This window comes from Corylus avellana, chromosome ca2 (genome assembly GCF_901000735.1).
Source record: "Corylus avellana chromosome ca2, CavTom2PMs-1.0".
Taxonomy (NCBI): domain Eukaryota; kingdom Viridiplantae; phylum Streptophyta; class Magnoliopsida; order Fagales; family Betulaceae; genus Corylus; species Corylus avellana.
The window spans coordinates 10590792-10611458 of NC_081542.1; the positions used below are offsets into that span (position 1 = coordinate 10590792).

The 20667-nt window shown below is 39.0% G+C and overlaps 1 protein-coding gene across 2 annotated transcripts; it reads left to right on the forward strand.

Annotated features, from left to right (window-relative positions):
- Nucleotides 1–3868: 3868 nt before the first annotated feature.
- On the forward strand, nt 3869–20206 carry LOC132170293 (riboflavin biosynthesis protein PYRR, chloroplastic). Of its 2 annotated transcripts, none has more exons than XM_059581216.1 (7): nt 3869–3965; nt 4062–4187; nt 4289–4602; nt 7792–7911; nt 13431–13676; nt 13758–13883; nt 19812–20206. In XM_059581216.1, the coding sequence occupies exons 1-7, from the start codon at nt 3953–3955 to the stop codon at nt 20073–20075; spliced, it is 1209 nt and encodes a 402-aa protein (XP_059437199.1). In that variant the 5' UTR covers nt 3869–3952; the 3' UTR covers nt 20076–20206. The 2 variants fall into 2 exon arrangements, with proteins under 2 accessions (XP_059437199.1, XP_059437200.1); XM_059581217.1 differs by having other exon boundaries at nt 3889–3965; nt 4052–4187.
- The last annotated feature ends 461 nt before the right edge of the window (nt 20207–20667 follow it).

A 20667-nucleotide genomic window follows, 5' to 3' on the forward strand; every position in this document is an offset into this window, starting at 1 on the left:
AAATGAGTTGGAGACAGAAATCTAGAGCATTGTGGCTAAAAGAGGGCGATCGGAATTCGAAGTTCTTTCATAGGTTGGCAAACTCACACAAGAGAAATAACACGGTTGCGGCAATGATGGTGGGTGGGCGAAGGACCGAGGATCCGGTAGCTATACAGGAGCACATTGTACATTTTTATAAAGCGTTATACTCTGAGCAGTGTCAGGCGAGACCAACCTCATTATTAGACCCTCTGATGGAACATATTAACTCTATTGAGGAAGGGGAGAGAATGTGGCTGGAGAGAGATTTTGAGGAAGAGGAGATTTGGGCGGTGGTGAGGAATTTGCAGGGTGATAAGGCACCTGGACCGGATGGTTTTACTATGGCGTTTTATCAGAAATGTTGGAAGGTCCTTAAGGAGGATTTGATGGCTGTTTTCAAGGAATTCCATGATAGTGGTAAATTCGAGAAGAGCATTAATGCTACTTTTGTGGCACTTATCCCAAAGAAAGCTGGGGCGGTGGACATAAAGGATTTTCGACCTATTAGCCTGGTAAGCGGAGTGTATAAAATAATCTCAAAGGTGTTGGTTAGCCGGATGAACTCCATAATGGGGAAGCTTGTATCACAAACCCAAAATGCTTTTATACCAGGCAGGCAAATTTTAGATTCTGTTTTAATGGCGAACGAATGTGTGGATAGTCGGATTCGATCTGGGGAACCGGGTCTTATTTGCAAATTGGATTTGGAGAAGGCTTATGATCATGTCAACTGGGATTTTCTATTATACATGTTGGAGAGATGTGGGTTTGGGGAAAGGTGGAGAGCATGGATTCACCATTGTGTCTCTACTGTACGATTTTCAGTGCTCATTAATGGAACACCGGCAGATTTTTTTGGTAGTTCTCGGGGAGTGAGACAAGGGGATCCTTTGTCCCCTCTTTTATTTGTGTTGGTGATGGAGGCTTTTAGTAGGATGATGAAGGCAATGGTGGAGAGAGAGCTTATGGCTGGTTTCTCGGTGGGTTCGCGGTTTGATGAGGTAATGGAAGTGTCACATTTACTTTTTGCTGATGATACTATTATCTTTTGTGAGCCAAAGGTGGAACAACTTCGGAATTTGCGCTGTTTGTTGTTGTGCTTTGAAGCGGTTGCGGGGTTGAAAATAAATTTAGCAAAGTCGGTGATTGCTCCTATAGGGGTGGTGGAAGATGTAGAAGGATTGGCAAGTATACTTGGATGTGGTGTTGATTCAATACCATTTATATATTTGGGGCTACCTTTGGGGGCTCATAATAAGGACCCCTCTATATGGAATAAGGTCATAGAGAAGTTGGAGATGAAATTGGCAGGGTGGAAGCGAATGTATCTATCCAAGGGGGGGGAGATTAACGTTGATCAAGAGTACGCTATCTAGTATACCCACATACTATTTATCGTTGTTTCAAATTCCAGTGAGTGTGGCGAAACGGATCGAAAAAATACAAAGAGACTTTCTATGGGGAGGTGTCGGAGATGAGTTCAAATTCCATTTGGTCCGTTGGTCCAACATTTGCATGCCTATGGAGGCGGGGGGATTAGGGGTAAAGAATTTGATACAATTTAATCAAGCTTTATTGGGTAAATGGCTGTGGAGATTTGCACATGAAAGAGATACATGGTGGAGGAAATTAGTGGAGACAAAATATGAGGTGATGAGGGGTGATTGGTGTACCAAGGAGGTAGGAGGGTCACATGGGGTGGGATTGTGGAAAAGTATCCGAAGGGGGTGGGATGAGTTTAAGCAACATATACGATTCGAGGTGGGAACCGGATCTCGTGTATTGTTTTGGCAGGATGTGTGGTGTGGGGAGGCACCTCTGCAGAATTTGTTTCCCGCCTTGTTCAATATTGCATGTGATAAGGAGGTATGGGTAGAGGAGAATATGGAGAGGATAAATGGAGCTATATATTGGAATGTAAGATTTACTCGACCTGTTCATGATTGGGAATTGGAGGAGGTTTCAAGTTTCTTCGAATTGCTGTATTCACAACAGGTAAGGCAAGGTGGGGTAGATAAAATTTGTTGGTTTCCCTCGAAGAGGAAAATTTTTGAGGTGAAGTCTTTCTACAAGGTGAAGTTAAATCCAGCCCCGGTGGATGGTTCGTGGAAGCTTATTTGGAAGAGTAAAGCTCCTCCGAGGGTGGCTTTTTTCGTTTGGACGGCGGTTATGGGAAAAATCTTAACATTGGACAACCTACGAAAAAAGAACATCATTGTGACAGAATGGTGTTGTATGTGCAAGAAGAGTGGCGAATCTATTGATCACCTTTTAGTGCATTGTGAAGTTGCTGTAGAGGTATGGAATATGATACTCCAGCTATTTGGTATAACGTGGGTGATGCCGAGGAGTTTGAAGGAATGTTTGGAAAGTTGGAGAGGGCAAAGGGGAAAGCGATCAGCCGTGCACATTTGGAGGATGGCTCCTTTGTGTGTAATGTGGTCCTTATGGAGAGAAAGGAATGCGCGGAGCTTTGAGGATCATGAAATGGGCAATACAACATTGAAGCAAAGGGTGCTACAAACTCTCTTATCTTGGAGGATATTGGGGTCTTCTTCGCAAGCTTCAACGCTTACGGAATTTATAGATTTATGTGCGTCCTTTTCAGTTTAAAGCTCGTGTAGTGGGCTCTATTGTATACTTCCTGTGTACATGGGTTGCGCCCCTTGCGCTTTTTATACAATGACTTTTACTTATCAAAAAAAAAAAACATTGCCAAAAACCTCTTCATTCCTTTTTTTCAAGTCAAGTTTCAAAAACTTTTAATTTTTTCACCAAAACAAAACTATGGGATCCTTGAAAATTGTAAGATGACCGCCATTGTTTCACCCTCCTCAAAATCCTCAGATTTTAGCTAGATATTGTCAATCTTAAAATACCTCTTGCTCCCAGTGACATCATTGCAGTCAAAGTAGCAAAGGAAAACTATCCGATAAAACTCTAGGAGGCAATTTTGAGAAACATCCGAAATGTGGGCTTTCCAGTCCAGAGAGAGAAGAAAGTTGTCAAGTCTAGACCACGCCAAAGGATCGCGGTTATTAGACCATGTGCAGATACTGCCAACAAGAGGAATATCCATAAGCCCTTGTTCGAAAATGAACTCAGAGAGCTCCGACATAGCTGAGAAATATCTCTTGCTTGGAAAGTAGATGATGTTAAAATCACGCTTGTTCCAAATGATGTAGAGATGAATGGAAAACACAACCCATAGAGAATTTAATGATTTTTTTTTTTTTTTGAGAGAGGATTTTGTATGGACAACCTTAATTCCTGTAGCATGGAATACAAGTATGTTTAAGTAGGGCCCCCTCCCCCCTCCCACACTTTTTTTTTTTTTTTTTTTTTTTTTTGTGTGTTGGATTACTATAAAGTCATATAGGCATTCCAAGCTATTTAATGAAATCAACTTTTGTGCTTTATGTTAAATGACCGGTTATTCCCAAAAGCTTAAATGGAATATTTAACCAAAATGGAGGGTAAACTATGGAGTTAAGGTTCAAACTCTAGACTTTGATTATGATACCATGTTAAATCTTAATTTATCTTAAAATGTTAAGCTTATAGAAAATAGTGAATTTAATCATTTAATTAATATTTTAACACTCCCCTTCATGAGTGGGCTTAAACTCTCCCTCTCAATAAGTGAAACCCAACACTTGAAATGTTCAATTAAAATGCGAGGTTGAATTACAGAAACATGGTTTGAACTCAAGACTTTTGCTCTGATACCATATTAAACCATCAATTATCCCAAAAGCTAATGTGATAGGACATATTGAATTTAATCATTTAATTAATATTTTAATACTATAGTCTAACTTGTTAAAATTGTGTATTGTAGGAAGCTCAAAAGTCATGCCACTTGGTCAATGCTCCCATTATATGTAGAGCTGCTTTGCAAGTTCCCTTCTCTGTTATCAAGTATGCAATGACTCTTGATGGTGAGCATTAGATTTTTAGAAACTTCTTACTGATTTTCAAGTATTTCATTCTCTTTTTAAAAGGGTGAATGGTATAAGTTTGTTAGACATGAACAGGAAAAATTGCTGCTAGTAGTGGACATGCAGCATGGATAAGCAGTAAAACGTCTAGGAGTCGAGTTTTTGAGTTGCGGGGTAGAAGTGATGCCATTATTGTAGGAGGAAATACAGTACGCAAGGACAGTAAGTTTCTTCATTACTTGCAACTATGTGGTTGTTTTAATAGTATAGTAGTTGAAAATGCTCAAAATATTGCTATATATTCTAATTCTTTTCTGAATTAGATCCAAGATTAACTGCAAGACATGGAGGTGGGCACATGCCTGTGCGCATTGTAATGACGCAGACGCTTGATCTTCCTGAGGAAGCAAACCTTTGGGATGTGTCCGATGTATCAACTATAGTTGTAACACAAAGGGGAGCTAGAAGGAGTTTCCAGAAATTGCTTGCTTCTAAAGGAGTAGAAGTGGTGGAGTTTGAAATCTTGAATCCTAGAGACGTTATGGAATATTTTCATGATCGTGGGTATCTTTCAATTCTGTGGGAATGTGGTGGGACACTGGCTGCATCTGCTATTTCAGCTGGAGTAATACACAAGGTTTTTTTTTTTTTTTTTTTCAGCTTCTCCTCTAATTTGTAGCAAAACTGTATATATTGTTCACTTGTCTACTGAGTATAACTTAATCAAGTAAATGTTAACAGTGTGACTATTCAAACCTCCTCCCAGACGTAAGTATGAATTGATGCTGGATTCCCTTTTTGACTATAACAAAGAGTCATCTTAGATTTTTAGTTCAGGCTGGATTTCAATAGTGGGGAGTTATCTTATCTAATAATCATATTTGGCTTCTTATATGGTGCCAGCCACTTTCTTTCATCCTAAATTTGATAGACAGATTTTTTTTCGTTGCTCATCTCTTGTTTTAGATGCATGAAGGCTATATTTATTGCAAGGTGTATACATGTGTTATTTATTGTAAAGATGAAGTTGCAACTATCATGAGCTGCAACCAATTGCTGATTGACGTTTGGATCTTCTATTGCACTTTGTATACTTGGTATGCATCCATGGTGGCTCGGAATATGTGGGCTTCAATACCTTCTTGTAAATATGTGTTTTTATGTCTCTCTCTTTCTCTGTGGTTTTTATTCCAGTCAGAATCATAGTTATATAGTCTGTTTCAGATGCCATATGGTTTTGAAACCCCAAGGTTCACTCTCTTTCTGGATTGGCCTATCTTCCAAGCTTGTTGGGCTGGTTTGAAAGAGGACATCTTGAAGGTCTTTTTTGAGTTTCATGCTAGTGGTAAGTTTGAGAGAAGCCTTAATACTACGTTCTTCACCCTCTTTCCGAAGATCCTAGGGGCTGTAAACCCCAAGGATTTCCCCCTAATTAGTTTGTGGTAGTATCTATAAGATGGTTGCTAAGATTCTAGCCAACATGCTTAAGATGGTGTTGGAGAGGATCATATCTAAGTCACAAAATGCATTCATTTGAGGTAGGCAAATTTTAGATCATATTCTTATTGCCAATGAATACACCTTGATAGCAGATTGAGATTTGGAGAACCGGGGGTTATTTTTAAAATGGACTTAGAAAAAACTTATGATCATATTAATTGGGATTTTTTTGATGTACATGCTGAGAAGATGCGGGTTTAGGGGGAAGTGGTGCTCTTAGATAGCTCATTGTATTTCCTCAATGCAGTTTTCGGTTTTGGTGAATGGCTCTTCTACATTCTTTAGCATGTCTGGAGGCTTAAGGCAAGAGGATCCTCTATCTCCTTTGTTGTTTGTTCTAGTGATGAAGGCGTTGGGTAGGATGATTTCAACTGCTGTGAGTGGAGCTCTGTTGTCTGGCTTTTGTATGGGGATAGAGGTTGATATCTCTCATCTCGTATTCACTTATGACACTTTGATTTTCTGTGGGGCCGACCCAAATCATCTTTACAATTTACGGAGCTTGTTCTTATTATTTAAAGTTGTGTCGGGTTTGAAGGCGAACTTAGTCAATTCGGAATTGGTTTTGGTGAGAAATGTTGATAATGTGGCTAGGTTGGCTTGGATTTTAGGTTGTGGGGTTTTGTCCCTACCTTTGAAGTATCTCGGTCTTCCTTTGGGGGTATCCTATGAGGCCAAGCATATTTGGGACAGTGTTATCGAAAAGATAGAACCGTGGTTGGCTTGTTGGAAATGGTTGTATTTGTCTAAGGGTGGTAGAGTTACCACCCTTAGACAAATACAACCTATAAGGCCAAGCATATTTGGGACAGTGTTATCGAAAAGATAGAACTGTGGTTGGCTTGTTGGAAATGGTTGTATTTGTCTAAGGGTGGTAGGGTTACCCTTATCAAGAACACCCTATCCAACATACCTACATACTTCATGTTCCTCTCCCTTCTAGTGTTGCTAACCGTATTGTGAAGCTCCAATGTGATTTCTTAAGGGGTGGGATAGGCGAAGAGTTCAAATATCACCTAATGAGTTGGCTAAAGGTGTGTACCCCGATCGTTGAGGGAGGGTTGGGGATTAGGAACCTTTTGAGGTTCAATCATGCTCTTTTTGGTAAATGGCTTTGGCGTTATGGGCTTGAGAGAGAGGCTTGGTGGAAAGTGGTGGTGGACTCTTATGGAAGAAAATTAGGAGGGGTTGGGGGAAGTTCTGTAGTCACATCAGATTTGAAGTGGGTGATGGTTCAAAGGTTAGGTGCTGGCATGATCTTTGGTGTGGCGATATGACCCTTAAGGATGCTTTTCTAGTTTTATTTGATATTGTTTGTGCAAAGGATGCTCCTATTGAGGCTCACATGGATTTTTTTGGAGGTGCCATTCAGTGGAATGTTACCATTTCTAGAGTAGCTCAGGATTGGGAGGTGGATGTCTTTATCTCGTTCTACAAGTTGTATTTGTTAAGAATGAGAAGGGAAGGGGAAGACAGGTCGAAGTGGATCCCTTCCAAAAGAGGGTTGTTTGGTGTTAAATCCTTCTCTAGTGTCATGGGTTGTCATGATGGTTTTTGTTTCCCTTGGAAAAGTATTTGGAGGACTAAGGTTTCATTGATGGTGGCATTTTTTTGTGTGGTCGGTGGCCCTAGAAAGATCCTTACCATAGACAATCTTTGGAAGCGGCATGTTATTGTGGTTGATTGGTGTGTTATGTGCAAAAAGAATCGGTAGTTTGTGGACCACCTTCTTCAGTGTGAGGTTGCTTGTGCTATTTGGAATGTTTTCTTCAAATGATTTGGGTTGTCTTAGGTTATGCCTAGACTAGTAGTTGATTTGTTTACTTGTCAGTGGATTGTCTACAGCTCTCAGAGTACTGTTGTTTACTTTGTGCCTTTTGTAGTGTTTTTTGAGAGAAAGGAATGATATGTGTTTTGAGGACTGCGAGAAGACTTTGGAAGAGTTGAAATATTTTTTCTTCAACATTTTGTATCTTTGTACAGCTGCTTTTGTTTCTCCTTTAGTGATTAGTTATTATAATTTTCTTGTTCTTCTTACTCTTACTACATAGGTAGCATCTCTTGTATACTTCCTGTGTACATAGGGGCACCTTATGTTTTTAATGATATTTCAATTCATTATAAAAAAAAAAAAAAAGAAGAAAGACTTTGCTTCTTTCTGGTTAAACCTGCAGCAATTGGTCTGAAACATTACAAAAAATATGTAATGATATGTTGAGGGTAATAGATTTTCATTAAATAGCTTCCTTTTTCTGGGCTGCTTTTGGCTTTGGTATGGTTTTGGCTCACATTATGGATTTTCATGGACTACGAATTTTGTTTGTAGGTCTTTGCATTTGTTGCTCCAAAAATTATTGGCGGAAAGAATGCACCATCACCTGTGGCTGAGCTTGGGATGGTTGAGATGTCACAAGCCTTAGATTTGATTGATGTTTGTTATGAGCAGGTTGGTGTTGGCTAAACTTGTTCTCATAATTGGATATTGTACAATTTGTTTTTTTGATAACTGTTGCCTCTTAAGCTGATATCCCTTCCCTGTTAGTCCTTTTTTAATCTAATGTCTTCTTTAATACATATAGTTAATAGTTAGTAACTAGGTTATTCTTCTATAGCATTCCCAACCCCATGAAAGAGTGGGGACCTTGGGTCTTTGCAAATGTAACAAATTAGAATGCATTATTATTTTAGATATGCAAGGGCCACTGTTTGGTGAAATGTTAAAAGTCTTGGGCTGTGAGGCATAATAGGGGCATCAGTGCATGAGCTTGTCTAGTGGCCACTTCTTGCAAAATATTGAAGGTTAGTAAAGTATCAAGGTGAATTCCCTAGGATCCAGCATTGGCGTGGCAGTCACTGGGCAAAGGTCTTTTATAACATCCTAGCAGTGTTCACTTCTAATGCAAATGAATGTTTCAAAATTTCATAGCTCAAGTACGGGATTATGTGTTCTAGTACCTAACTAAATGCTGTCATTGAGACGTATATGTAAGTACTTAGATAGGCTTATTGTGTCTAAAGGAGCATCCCATTATGTATTTTTCGTATGCATATGTTTATGCGTTTCTATGTCCTTATGACTATAATGCAACCGTGTCTTTGTGCATTTATAAAAATGGACTCAAGTGTTAAAACACGAGGATCGTGTTCTATCCCCAAATCAACAGACACTTCAAGTAATATATATATAAACAAATTGTAAGGATATTTAAACCTCACATCCATAACATAAGATTTGTTGACAAAGTGAAAAATTCTTGAAACAAATCAAAGGGAAAAACCATTATGGGGCAACAAAACCCGGAAAATCACTATAATGAAGATCCAGAATATTCTGACATAAGGAAACTTATAAACCCTCGTTGCAAATTGTAGACTCTATACGACAACAAGCTTTTTGCTTGCCTTCTACCTTGACAATCTTTATATAGTCCATCTCCTTTCCGACCCTTCGGTAGGCTCTTGGTGGTTGAATGATGTGTATGGTGTGGTTAGATCAACAACACATCAAGAGAGGGAAACACGTCTCTCTTGGAACAATAATGGTGAAGGGATACTTTTACTTCCTCACCAATACATGAACATCCAATGCTTGAGTAAGAGCAATGGGAAAAATCCCCACATCAAGAGAGGGGAAGCTCTAGGCTTTGTAAGATTTCTCTATTGGAACAAAGGAGAAGCAAGAACATCAAAGTTCTCTTAGGTGTTTTTGTGATTGGCTTTTCTAAAAACCTCAATGAGCATCTCATTCTATTTATAGAAGAGGAAGGGGTAAAGCTGGAATTCTGTGAAAAGGAAACTAAACCAGTTAGGGTATCCTGGCCATAACTTTTGATCCCGGGCTCCAAATGATTCAAACTCAGTGGCGTTGGAAAGCTTATTCTCAGATCTCCAATTTTGTGTTTCATGAGTTTTTTCAAATTCGGACATTTGCTATGTCAAAAATGGCCCGCAAGATTAGAATTTTGCCATGAAGAAAATCCTGCCGTCATGACGAAATGTCATAGAAACTTCAACTCTGCAGATGCACAATTTTGTCATCAACTCATCATATGATGACCTGATGACGAAACTTACTGCCTGATTTTGTCAGGAACTTGTCATGGGGACATGACGCCCATAACTGTCCTAGATGATGTCATGACTTCCAAATGGCCCCGAGGTGATGTGCAGGTAATGTCCAAGTGCCGGATCTTTGGAACACAAACTCTTCATACAAGGGATATCAACACTTCAATCTTGACGATGTCAATAGTAGCTTTTCTGAGCTTACATCGTCATGACAGTGGCGGTGTATCTTCATGATGGAAACTAGGGTTTCACCCTTATCTTTCTCACTCTTGGTAGGTGTTGGGACTTTTCACCAAGATGGGATGCTAACGTCATGATGATGAAACTTCACAGTGAACTTTGGTGACTTCTTGAACAGATTTCTTCATGATAGAATGGTGACGTCTTTATGACGAAATTACATGGTAAGTGAAGGTAGAGTAGCCGAACTTTGTTATGATGGAATGATGACGTTGCCATGACAAAATTACACAGTGAGCTTAATACGAAGATCATGCTGATTTCGTCATGACTGAATAGTAACGTCGTCAAGACAAAATTACATAGTGAGCTTAACAGGCTTCCTCCCTGGAAGAACATGCTAATTTGTCATGACATTCTCATGACGAAAACTCACAGAACACTAATCCCAAACTTTTTTCACACCAAAACACTAAGGATATAAAAAGAATAACAAGATAGTTTTGATACACGGAATAAGGCCAATTTCTAAAACCTAACATTAAGCTTCTCATGCGAGGTTCATCATGTCTTGATGTGTTTTATGTGCTTGTCAATTTGGTTTGGGGCTTAGAAAATGAATAGAGCTGTAATGGTTTAGTATTATATACATATTAAAATATCAACCAACACTTCTCTTAATGTGTTCATACACTAGACACATTCAGAGCTCTGCTCTACCAGAGAAGATGCTGAAAGTGGTCATGGTTGCGGAGACTGCGGTTGGCATTCTCTGGCGTGAAGGGATGACTCTAGATTCCACTAGGAATGTCGATCAACTCTTTGGGTCTCCTTTGGTGAGGGCTGTTGTTGATTCCGCTAGGAATGTCGATCATTTTTCTAGGGAGTTGTCTGAAAGGGTGGTGTGGATGAAGCCGTTGCTCTTTCTCTGTTTTCGTTTGATTTTTGGTCCTTTTCACAAGTTTTGGCGGGTTCATCTCGTGATTTCCCTTCCCCGTTTAGGCAGGGGTGGCCCTACCTCATTGGAGGTGGGAGAATCATCGAAGTTGGTATGTGCTTCTAAGTCAAAAGGAAGGAGGGAATTGAAGAACGTGGAGAGTTCTATCAATTATGAGGGTTCCAATTGTGGTAAAGGCAAGAGGGTGTAGGTCTTCTTTGGTGTGGCTTTGGGTTTGTTTTCTGGGTACTTGGAGAGTTCTTTGGGTTGTTGGGTTGTTGGGTTTTGGGGTTGCTTTGTGGGTTTTGGGTCTTTTGCTCAGTGTCCTTGTGTATACTTCCGGTGTACTTGGGGGTGTTTTACGTTTTTTTATAAAATGCGCTTGATTACCTATCAAAAAAAATTTTAGATTGTCAAAACATAAATTACAAAAAGTTTGTGTTTCAACAATATATATTAATTTCTAGTATGTTGAATATGAAAAAAGAAATGAAACAAGACTGATGTAATTGTATGACAATCTTCTAATCCTCTTCAACTTAGTTTGATCCTGTTGGTTTGTTTGGTTGGTTTGGTCCTCTGTTTTGTGGAACCATCTTATGAGTTGGTTATTAAGTAATGGTGAACTGCCTCAAAAGGAAAGAATAAAGAAGAAAATAAGGCCTCCCTTAAACGTTGTGGAACATTGTGGGTATATTGGAATTGGAGTTGTCAGTTTAGTTATCAATAAGATCATGGATGTGTACAAATTTTGTGGAGCTTACTCCTAACTTCTTCAAGCATTTTTAAAGGGATAATTTTTGGGAGTAAGTCCTATGTAAAATCAACGTCATATACTAAATGTGGAGTGAATCTTGACATTAAGGCTTGTAATTTGGCTGGTTTGGGTTCTAAAGGGGGGAGGCCAATGTGGGGCTGGGTAATGCCATGCTGGTTTTGATGCTTAAGACTAATGGAAGAGGAGACAATGGGGGCTGGGTAATGCCAGCTGGTTTTGATGCCAAGACTAATGGAAGAGAGGAGGGCGTGTTGATGTTTTGCTCATGAAGAAGGCATGGTAGAGTAGAATAAGAGTTTTTCAAGTTTGGTCTGAACAGAATTGTATCCTGTTTACTGATAGGTTGAGTGAATCAATTGCAAATTGATGTTTTCTCAATCTCTTATACTCCTCGAAACGAAGAGGCCTTAGTGCCTGACTACTTGGTCCTCTCCAATTCCCCAATCCATTGGAATCCAAGCTTCATTAGGGCAGCTCATGATTGGGAACTGGAATCTCTTAAATCTTTTCTCAATCCAGGAGGAGTGGATAGTATGTTGTGGACACCATTTAACAGCCACGGTTTTGCAGTGAAGAGCTATTATAAAATGTTACAATCTGGTGAGCATAGTTCATTCCCTTGGGAAAGTATTGGGAAGGTTAAGGCCCCTTCTTGCACTGCTTTCTTCTTATGGAGAGAAGCAAATGGTAGAATCCTTACTGTGGATAACCTTAGAAGGCAGGGTTTCTCTCTAGCTAACTAGTGTTGCCTATGCAAAATGAATGAGGAAACTATTAATAACCTTCTCATCCATTGCGAGTATACTTCTAATCACCGGCACTTGGTTCTTAACATATTCGGGGTTTCTTGGGTGATGCCTAGTAACATTCTACAGCTACTTCTTTGTTGGAGATTTCAAGGGCAGGGACACCCCAAAGAGGCAATCTGAAAAGTTATTCCTACTCTCTTAATGTGGAGCATTTGGAGAGAAAGGAATCGGCGCCTCTTTGAGGATAGCGAGTCTGGATTGGATTATTGTAATGTTCCTAATTTTGACTCAAAGAATCTAGTAGATTTGATTTGCTTTTTAGATTGGAGCAGTCTTTATGGTTTTTGGCTCTCTTGTATACTCTTCGTGTACGAGGGATTTGCCATTTTCTTTCAATAATATTATTATTATTCATTAAAACAAAAATTGATATTTTCTTCTTTTACTTCACATAGCTTTTTTCCTCCTTCATAGCTGGAAGTTCTGCAAAAGTATGAAAATTCTGTTCATTGTGTTCAAGATACTGGAAAAAGCACTTATATTGCATAATAAGGAGCAAAATGATGTAGTTTTGACCTTCTTTATTATTGACCTTCTTTAATTTGGCATGTGGAACTAATTATCAAATATTTATGGTAAATTAAATAAGTAATATTAAAAATATAAAATTATTATTATTATAGTTAAAACCTTTGTAATGTAGGTAGTATTAATACTATATTTATTTATAAAAATCTATGTACATATATAATTTATTATTTTATGAGTAGTTTATTATTATTATGGGGCACATTGTATATTTCAATTTACAAGATCCAATCGACCTTCCAATTTTGGATATTTTACCTTCAGCACTTTTGTAGTGGTGTATCTTGGAACAGCTGGTTCATGTGTGATGTTATCTGGTTTTACTGAAAACGAGAGTCTGAATCTCATCTTCTATGTCTAAATATATGGTTGTCGCTGTTCTTGCCACTGAGAGTGGAGCTCTAACCTGGTTAGACACTTTATGCTTACCAGATTTGAAGTTTCCCATACATATTTTTCTTTGCCCACCATTGCTGATTGGAAATGCGCAAAGTGACCCTATGAGATCTTATTCTCAACAGAGTGATGTACTGGTCAATCTAAACAATGCCAAAAAAAAAGGATCAAGTTATACAGTTTCTGTTTAAGATGGAAGCTTTTAGTTGAAATAATGGTGTCAGGACCTTGATCAATATTGCATTGTGCTTCTGCAAAAATTACTGCAGGTTGGACCTGACATGCTTATTAGTGGATTCCTTCAGCCCTTACCAGATGTCACACCGGTGATCCCATCAGTGGATGAAACTTTTGCAATTGATCCTACTGTAACTCCACATGAATCAAGCATCATTTTCTTCTATAAAACATGGGATCCATATGGCGCTTTTTCAAATTTTTCTCCTCACCCAATTGAGATGCCGGATGAGAATGGTGATTATGCCACTTGGTTAAGTGTAGAGCATTACTACCAGGTACTTCCTTTTCTGCATAATTTATTTTTGTGCAATGCAAGAATTGTAGAATTTTTCTCAAAAACTTTCTTCGATATGTAGGTGCACAAGTTTGTTGGGGTGAATAATCCTGTGGCATGGGATTGTGTTGAAAAGATAAAATCTGCAAAAAGTCCGGAGGAAGCAGCACGAATGGGAAGGTCAATGCTGAGGCAGCGGCCTGATCTGGTATGATTCTCTGTACTTGGATCTGATATTGCTGTCAGTCTCTTGATTCAATGTGTTTTCATTTATAAAGAACTATAAACAGAAACAACTCACTCTTCTGCCTGAGCATTTTATTTTGATAGCTTGCAACTAGGGTCTGTATCCGAAGACCAGAAGGAAACCCAAGCAATTTCTCTTTTGGGTTAGTATGTGAATTTTATCAAAAGGAAAAACCTTTACTATAGCACAGGGGCATACTGGGGCAATGGAAACAAAATAGCAGCACAACCACTTTACAATGGTAAAACAACTATAGAACCCTAAACTAAAGTTACATTGAGAATGTATCAACAATCATAAATTGAAATAGAAGTTTCCAAGAACATTACTGCCATTTCTTCTGGTCATTTTCTCTTCACTTTCTTCAGATCACACAGCCTGGTTCTCACACAATTCATGACTTCGTGCAATATGTTCTCTGACAGCTTCTTCTCATCTTTTAAAGCTCTTGAATTCATTCTCTCCAAATATGATATACTGCACTAAAAAGGATCAGTCCACAGATAATGGAGCGTAATGACCTTCCTTTGTAAGTCTGGGACCTCCATGCAACGGTATTTTGCCAGTGATGAGGAAACCACTGAATATTGCATATCACACACAATCTGGTCCAAATTCTACCAGACTATAGATATTCAAATAATAGGCGGTCTATATCTTCTTCGCAGCAGATTTGCAGAGGTGCAGCTGTTGCTACATATTATACCGAAGTGGAGCAGTTTATCCTTGGTTCTCAACTTGTATTAAATAGCTAACCGTATAATAAAGAACATCCTCAGGATAGCCTTGGAGAACCAAACCAGGTGACCCCAAGTTACTTTCTGCTTCCTAGTCCTCAATCCCTCTCAAGCTGCTTTGACTGAGAAACAACCTTCAACGGCTTCACACCAACTATTTCCTCACTTCTGCCCTCATACTGCTTGAAATTCCCTGGAGTAGCTCTCTGAATTTCTAACCAACCCACAGACATAGCAAAAGGCCAACTCGAAGAGGATAGCTGCACAGTCTGATGCACAGTAGCACTGCCATCAAGGCTCAATTCATAAATTAGCCTCTCCAAATTTATTGATTAAAGGCTGTAAGGGATGGCAACAATCATTCCAGAGTAAGGTGCTGTTACCATCCCAGTTATGTGTATGATAGGCCTCTTGCTAATTCCCTGCTATTAAGAATATTTCTTTAAGACCAAGAGGAGTCCCCCGGGATCTTCAAACTCCCAAGTGCTTCTATTCTTGATAAGATACTTTCTGGCACAAGTAGCCCAAACAGAGTAATCACCATCAATCAGTAAATGCTGCAAATGCTTCAGCTTTGCTGCTTCTTTCTATTCTTTTACTCTTCTGACACCCAAAGCCCCGTCATTTCTAGAAACATGCTTTCAAGCCACTTTCGCGCCCATAGTTTCAAGTTCAGCTAAAGGAAAGAACTTAAAACCTGTTCGCAGCCTTGACAATCTTCATAGTCGACGAAAACAAGCCAGACCAGAAGACTTGAAAGAAAACAAAATGACTTAATGAGCTGAAGTCTACCAGCATATAAAGGAGCTTTATTAGTCCAATTCTTCACTCTTCCTAATCCTGTCAATCTGCAGCTTTGGGTCTTGAGGATACCAAAGAGATCCCCAGGTAGCTAACAGCAAGATCCCATTCCTTATCCCACAGCAGGAGAGGAATCTAATCTATTATACTATAAGAAATCCTCCCACAGAAGATGAAAACTGTTTTTTTAAGGATTAGAAGTAAGATCAGGGAGAGTTTCAAACTCATTTTCAACACTCTACTAATAATATCAACAGATCCTATTATCATCCCTACAAAATACCATGAGATTATTGGCAAAACAGAGATGAGTCAACCTCAGCTTTTCACGTCTCCAGTGAAACTTGAAATCCTTCAACAGCCCTCTTGTTGAACGGCCCGAACACCTCCAATAGCTAAACCAAACAAGTAGGGAGACATGGGATCACTTGTCTGAGGCGCCTCCCACTTGAGAAGAAACCATTTAGTTCTTATGCTAATAACTTAGTAGTAGTGATACACTCCCTAATCCATGCCCCCATATTACTAGGAAAGCCAAACTTCTGTATAACCCCATTTAACTGCATCATAGGCTTTCATGGGGTTGACTCATAAAGCAGACCTTGGAGTACCATCATTTTTGTGGTAGTTCCTCACAGAGGTATCAGAGCCCGTTGATCCTACAATGGATGGGCAGTGGGAGTTGCTTCTAGAATTAATTGAAAGGATAGAACGTATGAAGGTTTTAGTAGATGAAGTAATAAATAATTCGAGGCAATCAGAAGAAATTTTGAATCAATTTCTCTAAGAGATAATAGAATTGGAGAGCCAAGAATATGTTGATGTGCCTGAAGAACAACTAAAACTAGTGCAACAACAAAGAGAAACAATTGAAGAGTTAGGGATAGAGATGTTTGGTCATATTGGGTGTCGTTGGATGCATGGGTGTCAATTAGTGCAATACTTGTCACTGTAAAGTATCTTTCAATGAGGTCAGCAAAGTTTCGTGTTTGGAGGAGTGTGAAAGAATTAATCGAGGGAGGTGGATTGGAAGGTGTGAGAGGCTGAACTTAGGTGAAATGTTAGTGGGAAATTTAATGAGGGGGCAAGAGGTAATAGATAATAAAGTGGGAAATGAGTGGGGCAATGTCTGGTTCTGTGAGTATATTAGACAGTGGTGCCAATTATGGCAGCGGATGAGGACTCGGTCTTGGCAGTCAAAATGGCTTCTCTTATGGTTAAACAGACTGGGCCGGATTATAGCGGCACCTTGTGGACAAGGTGCTTTGACGGGGTGGAAAATGTAATGGGTCTAATAGTAGGATGTGATTAGTGGGTTGAATAAATGAATTGGGTTGTTATGGGCTGCAGCTGTAAATAGTTTGTTGGTTGGACGGTTAAAGCTATAGGCTAAGAATTAGCCCATGTGAATAAAAAGACCCTGCTAAATGTAAATAAATACGCATGTTTTCTATCGATGTAATCAACCAAGTAAAAGTTATACAATTCTGTGTTGGATGAATTGGCTACCTCGAATAGCACATTTCATTCTATTCGGTTCTCTTTTTATCTCTTTCTTTTGCATTTCTTACAATTTTATACAAATTTCCATAAAAATCTACATAAATACAATTACATAAATACAAGGAGGAACATTACAATCCCCTACACATGTGGGGGGGTTCTCGGGGAGTGAGTGGCACCCTTGATGCCCAGAATGCACCGATTCCTCTGTTGGAGTTGGAAACCTCAACTGCCTCAAAAATCTCAGGATCGAAACTTGTTGGTTGCTTGTGTTTGATTTGTTTGGTTGATCGAAACTTCTTCCTCTGTTTGATTTGTTTGATCGAAACTGGTGGGCGCTTGTGTTCCAAAGTGTTTTGATTTGTTTGGTGGGTTGCTCTTGTTTTTGCTTTATATGGGTCTGTTTTGGTTGATGGGAAAAATGTGAGGGTGGAATTGGGTTATTTTCTGGATAATCAGAGGCTCTCAGAGTTGCTTTGGTGATTTTGGGTTGGTGAAGTTGGAGAGATGTTGATTTTCCAGTGATGTTGGGTCAGTAATGGTTGTCTGATTTTCGGTTGAGTAAAAAATTTAAAAAGTACTATTTTAATAAAATAGAGCAGAAATTTAGATAAGCGGTTGGATGCATGTATTGAAAAATGGTTAGCTAAAGTAGAAAAAGTAGGTTTTTGTTAACCATTCTAGATAGAAAAATACATAAACCATTGGGAATGCTCTAACATGGGTCACAGCCCATTATCATGTACTAAACATTCCAGCTACCATTAGACCCATTACGGCAGCTTGCTGCCCCACCCCACCACCAAAACAAATTAAAAAAAAAAGAAAAAAAAAGAAAAAGAAAAATAATGCGCACAGCAGTAAGTTATGACAGAAGAAAGAGTGCTCGACTTCAGCTGGTTCTTTCATGAATGAACCATGATCTCTCTTCAAAGCTTGTTTCTATATCTGTTGTGCATTATTTTGAAGAAGTCTCGTGCATTTGTCACCTAAATTAAGCTATTGAGCCTTGGCCTTTTGCTTTAAAAGGTGTTCCTTTGCTCCAGTGGCGGAGCCACTAAAGGCTTTGGGGGTGCCACGGCACCCCCAAAGCTTTAAAATTTTTTTTTTTTTTTTGCTATTTTTCTCCCAAGTTCCACACGGTACTCCAAAAAAAAAATTATTTTCTCCTACTTACGCAAGTTACCATTCGGCACCCTCAAAATTTTTTTAACGGCACCCCTAATGTAAGTTGTCTGGCTCCGCCACTGCTTTGCTCTCATTTTACTGTAATACTTGACCGCACAACTTTCACAAGCAAGCAGGTCAGTACTGCCAGGATCCTGCTGCACCAATCTTTGCAACTCTTCCATCTTTCTTCTAGCCATGATCACTTTTTCGGATAAAGCAGAACATTTTTCATTTGGCATCTTCAGCCTCAGCTTTCAGTAGCTCCAACTTCTGGGACACTTGAAACAATGGATAACGTAGGAAAGTACTGCATACATTTTTCCATGGTAAGAAAGAACTCTAGTGCTCAACGCTTAAGTCAATGAATTTGAACAGTTTTCTTGAGTTAGATTCCTCCAAATAAAATCTAACTACCATGGGAGAGTAATCTGATATAACTGGAGGTAAGAAGTTGGCCACATAAAGGGCCATTTTAGATTCCAATGCTGATTAACTAATGCTCCAGCAAGCTTCCTCCATATATGATTATCCGGCCTCTTATTAAACCAGGTGAAATACGCACTGATACACTTTAAATCCTCTAACCCAGCCATCGGTTACACTCATGAAGATCATTGATATAAGGAGGCTAGTCTGTTACCCCACCCTTCTCTCTTTCCTTCCTCGTATTGCATCAGAAATCCCCTACGACAACCCAATGGTTGTTCTCAGATAAGGCAGCCTGAGAAACAATTTCCTTCCAAAGATCTATCCTTTTTGGTTGCATTGTTATCACCATATAGTCAGAAATGACATCAATACTTGTCTGCATCTGTTAAATTACAATGGATAACCTGGTCTGAGAAGTTCTGCACTTAAGACTGTAATTTCTTGAGGATCCCAAGATATCCATATTCTCCCCAGATCCGAAGCTTCATAGTTAAAAAGTTGCTTCCAATTACAGTAAATTGCACTCAAAACCCTGTTCACATTTACAGTAAATTGGACCCTCATTCTGTTATAAGCCTAGTTATTGCCCAGCCAACTAGGTCGCATTGGTTCTTGGGTGAGATATTGGGTCTAACACCTTACTAATAACACTGATTTTGCATTGAACCAGTGTTCTGAGAAACCCACCTTTGGTCCTCTGCGTACAGTCGAAAAAAAGGTTTTGAAGTGAGTCTTGGTTAGCATGAGTTTATGTTTTTAGAAATTCAAGAATTACAAGTCCTCGTACCTTACACTGATTATGAGAAGACAAGGGAGGAGCTTAAGAACAACCTGGTCAAATTGCTCTTTAGTTGTATTGTGGCATATAATATCTCTCAATTTTCAAACTTTTTTGAATGTATGGATTTTTGTTCTTCTGTTAGCATGTAAGGGAACTTTCTATATACATCCTATTTACGCCCTTCTACGCTTTTCAATGACATGAATTATTTATCAAAAAATTAGTATAAAGAACTTGTGCATTGTATTGTTGTGGAAAGCATGACTGATGATTTGCCTTACCATTTATCAAGTGAACTAGATCTTAGAAATGTTTCTAAAAAATTCAGTTCACATTTGTATTCTAGGCCAGGAATAGGTGTTAAGGTTTGTTAATAAGAGATGCACATCATATTTATCAGGCAAAATACATCCAGCCTTATTGATTCCTTCTCAATTGATTCAACCTTATTTTGTGTGTGGTACACAGGTAAGATCAGATTGGGAGAGTGTGAAGATTGATGTCATGTACAGGGCATTGAAATGCAAATTCTCGATTTACCCTCATTTGAATTCTATGTTGCTCTCAACTGCTGGTTCTGTGCTAGTTGAAGCTTCACCACATGATCTCTTTTGGGGCGGAGGCCGAGATGGAGAGGGCCTAAATTACCTTGGCCGGCTGTTGATGCAGTTGAGATCAGAGTTTCTTGGTGAACCCTCAAGCTCAACTGAGAGCACTTGCTTGGCTGTATGAGATACAAAGATACATTTGTATACATAAAAGTATACGGTCCGACCGGGGCAGCTCAATATAAATTGTGGCTTAAGAAATATGCCATGTATTAGAAAGCAATTAATATGGCTAAAATGGGATTTCTTCTCGCACTCACTTGTAAAGTTAATGACTTTTTATTCATGTTGAATTATTTTTAGGCTATCAAGAATGAAAAGACGAAAACTTGCACGGAAAGAACGAAAAGAAGAAACTGTGCATGAACCTCCCACAAAAATTAAAAGTAGAACAAGACGTGTAGAGGCCACTAACCAATTATCCAATGGCTTGTGGGGCCACGGCCCGTGTTAGGGGTGGGCAGATTAACAGGAAGCAATTGTAAAATGAGAGAATGATTCAAATAATTGGACCCATTTTAGCTTGAAATCGTGTCCAAAATGAAGAACAACTTTAATCCAAAAGACTATTGAGGTGGCTCACCTATTTTCAAATGAATTGTTCTTGCCTTTCCTTTTCTCCAAGTCCTAATTTCTCTGTCAACTTATCTTATCACACACAAAACGTGAAACTTGAGAGAGAAAGTGTTCACAAAATAATATTAATTTTCATCAGA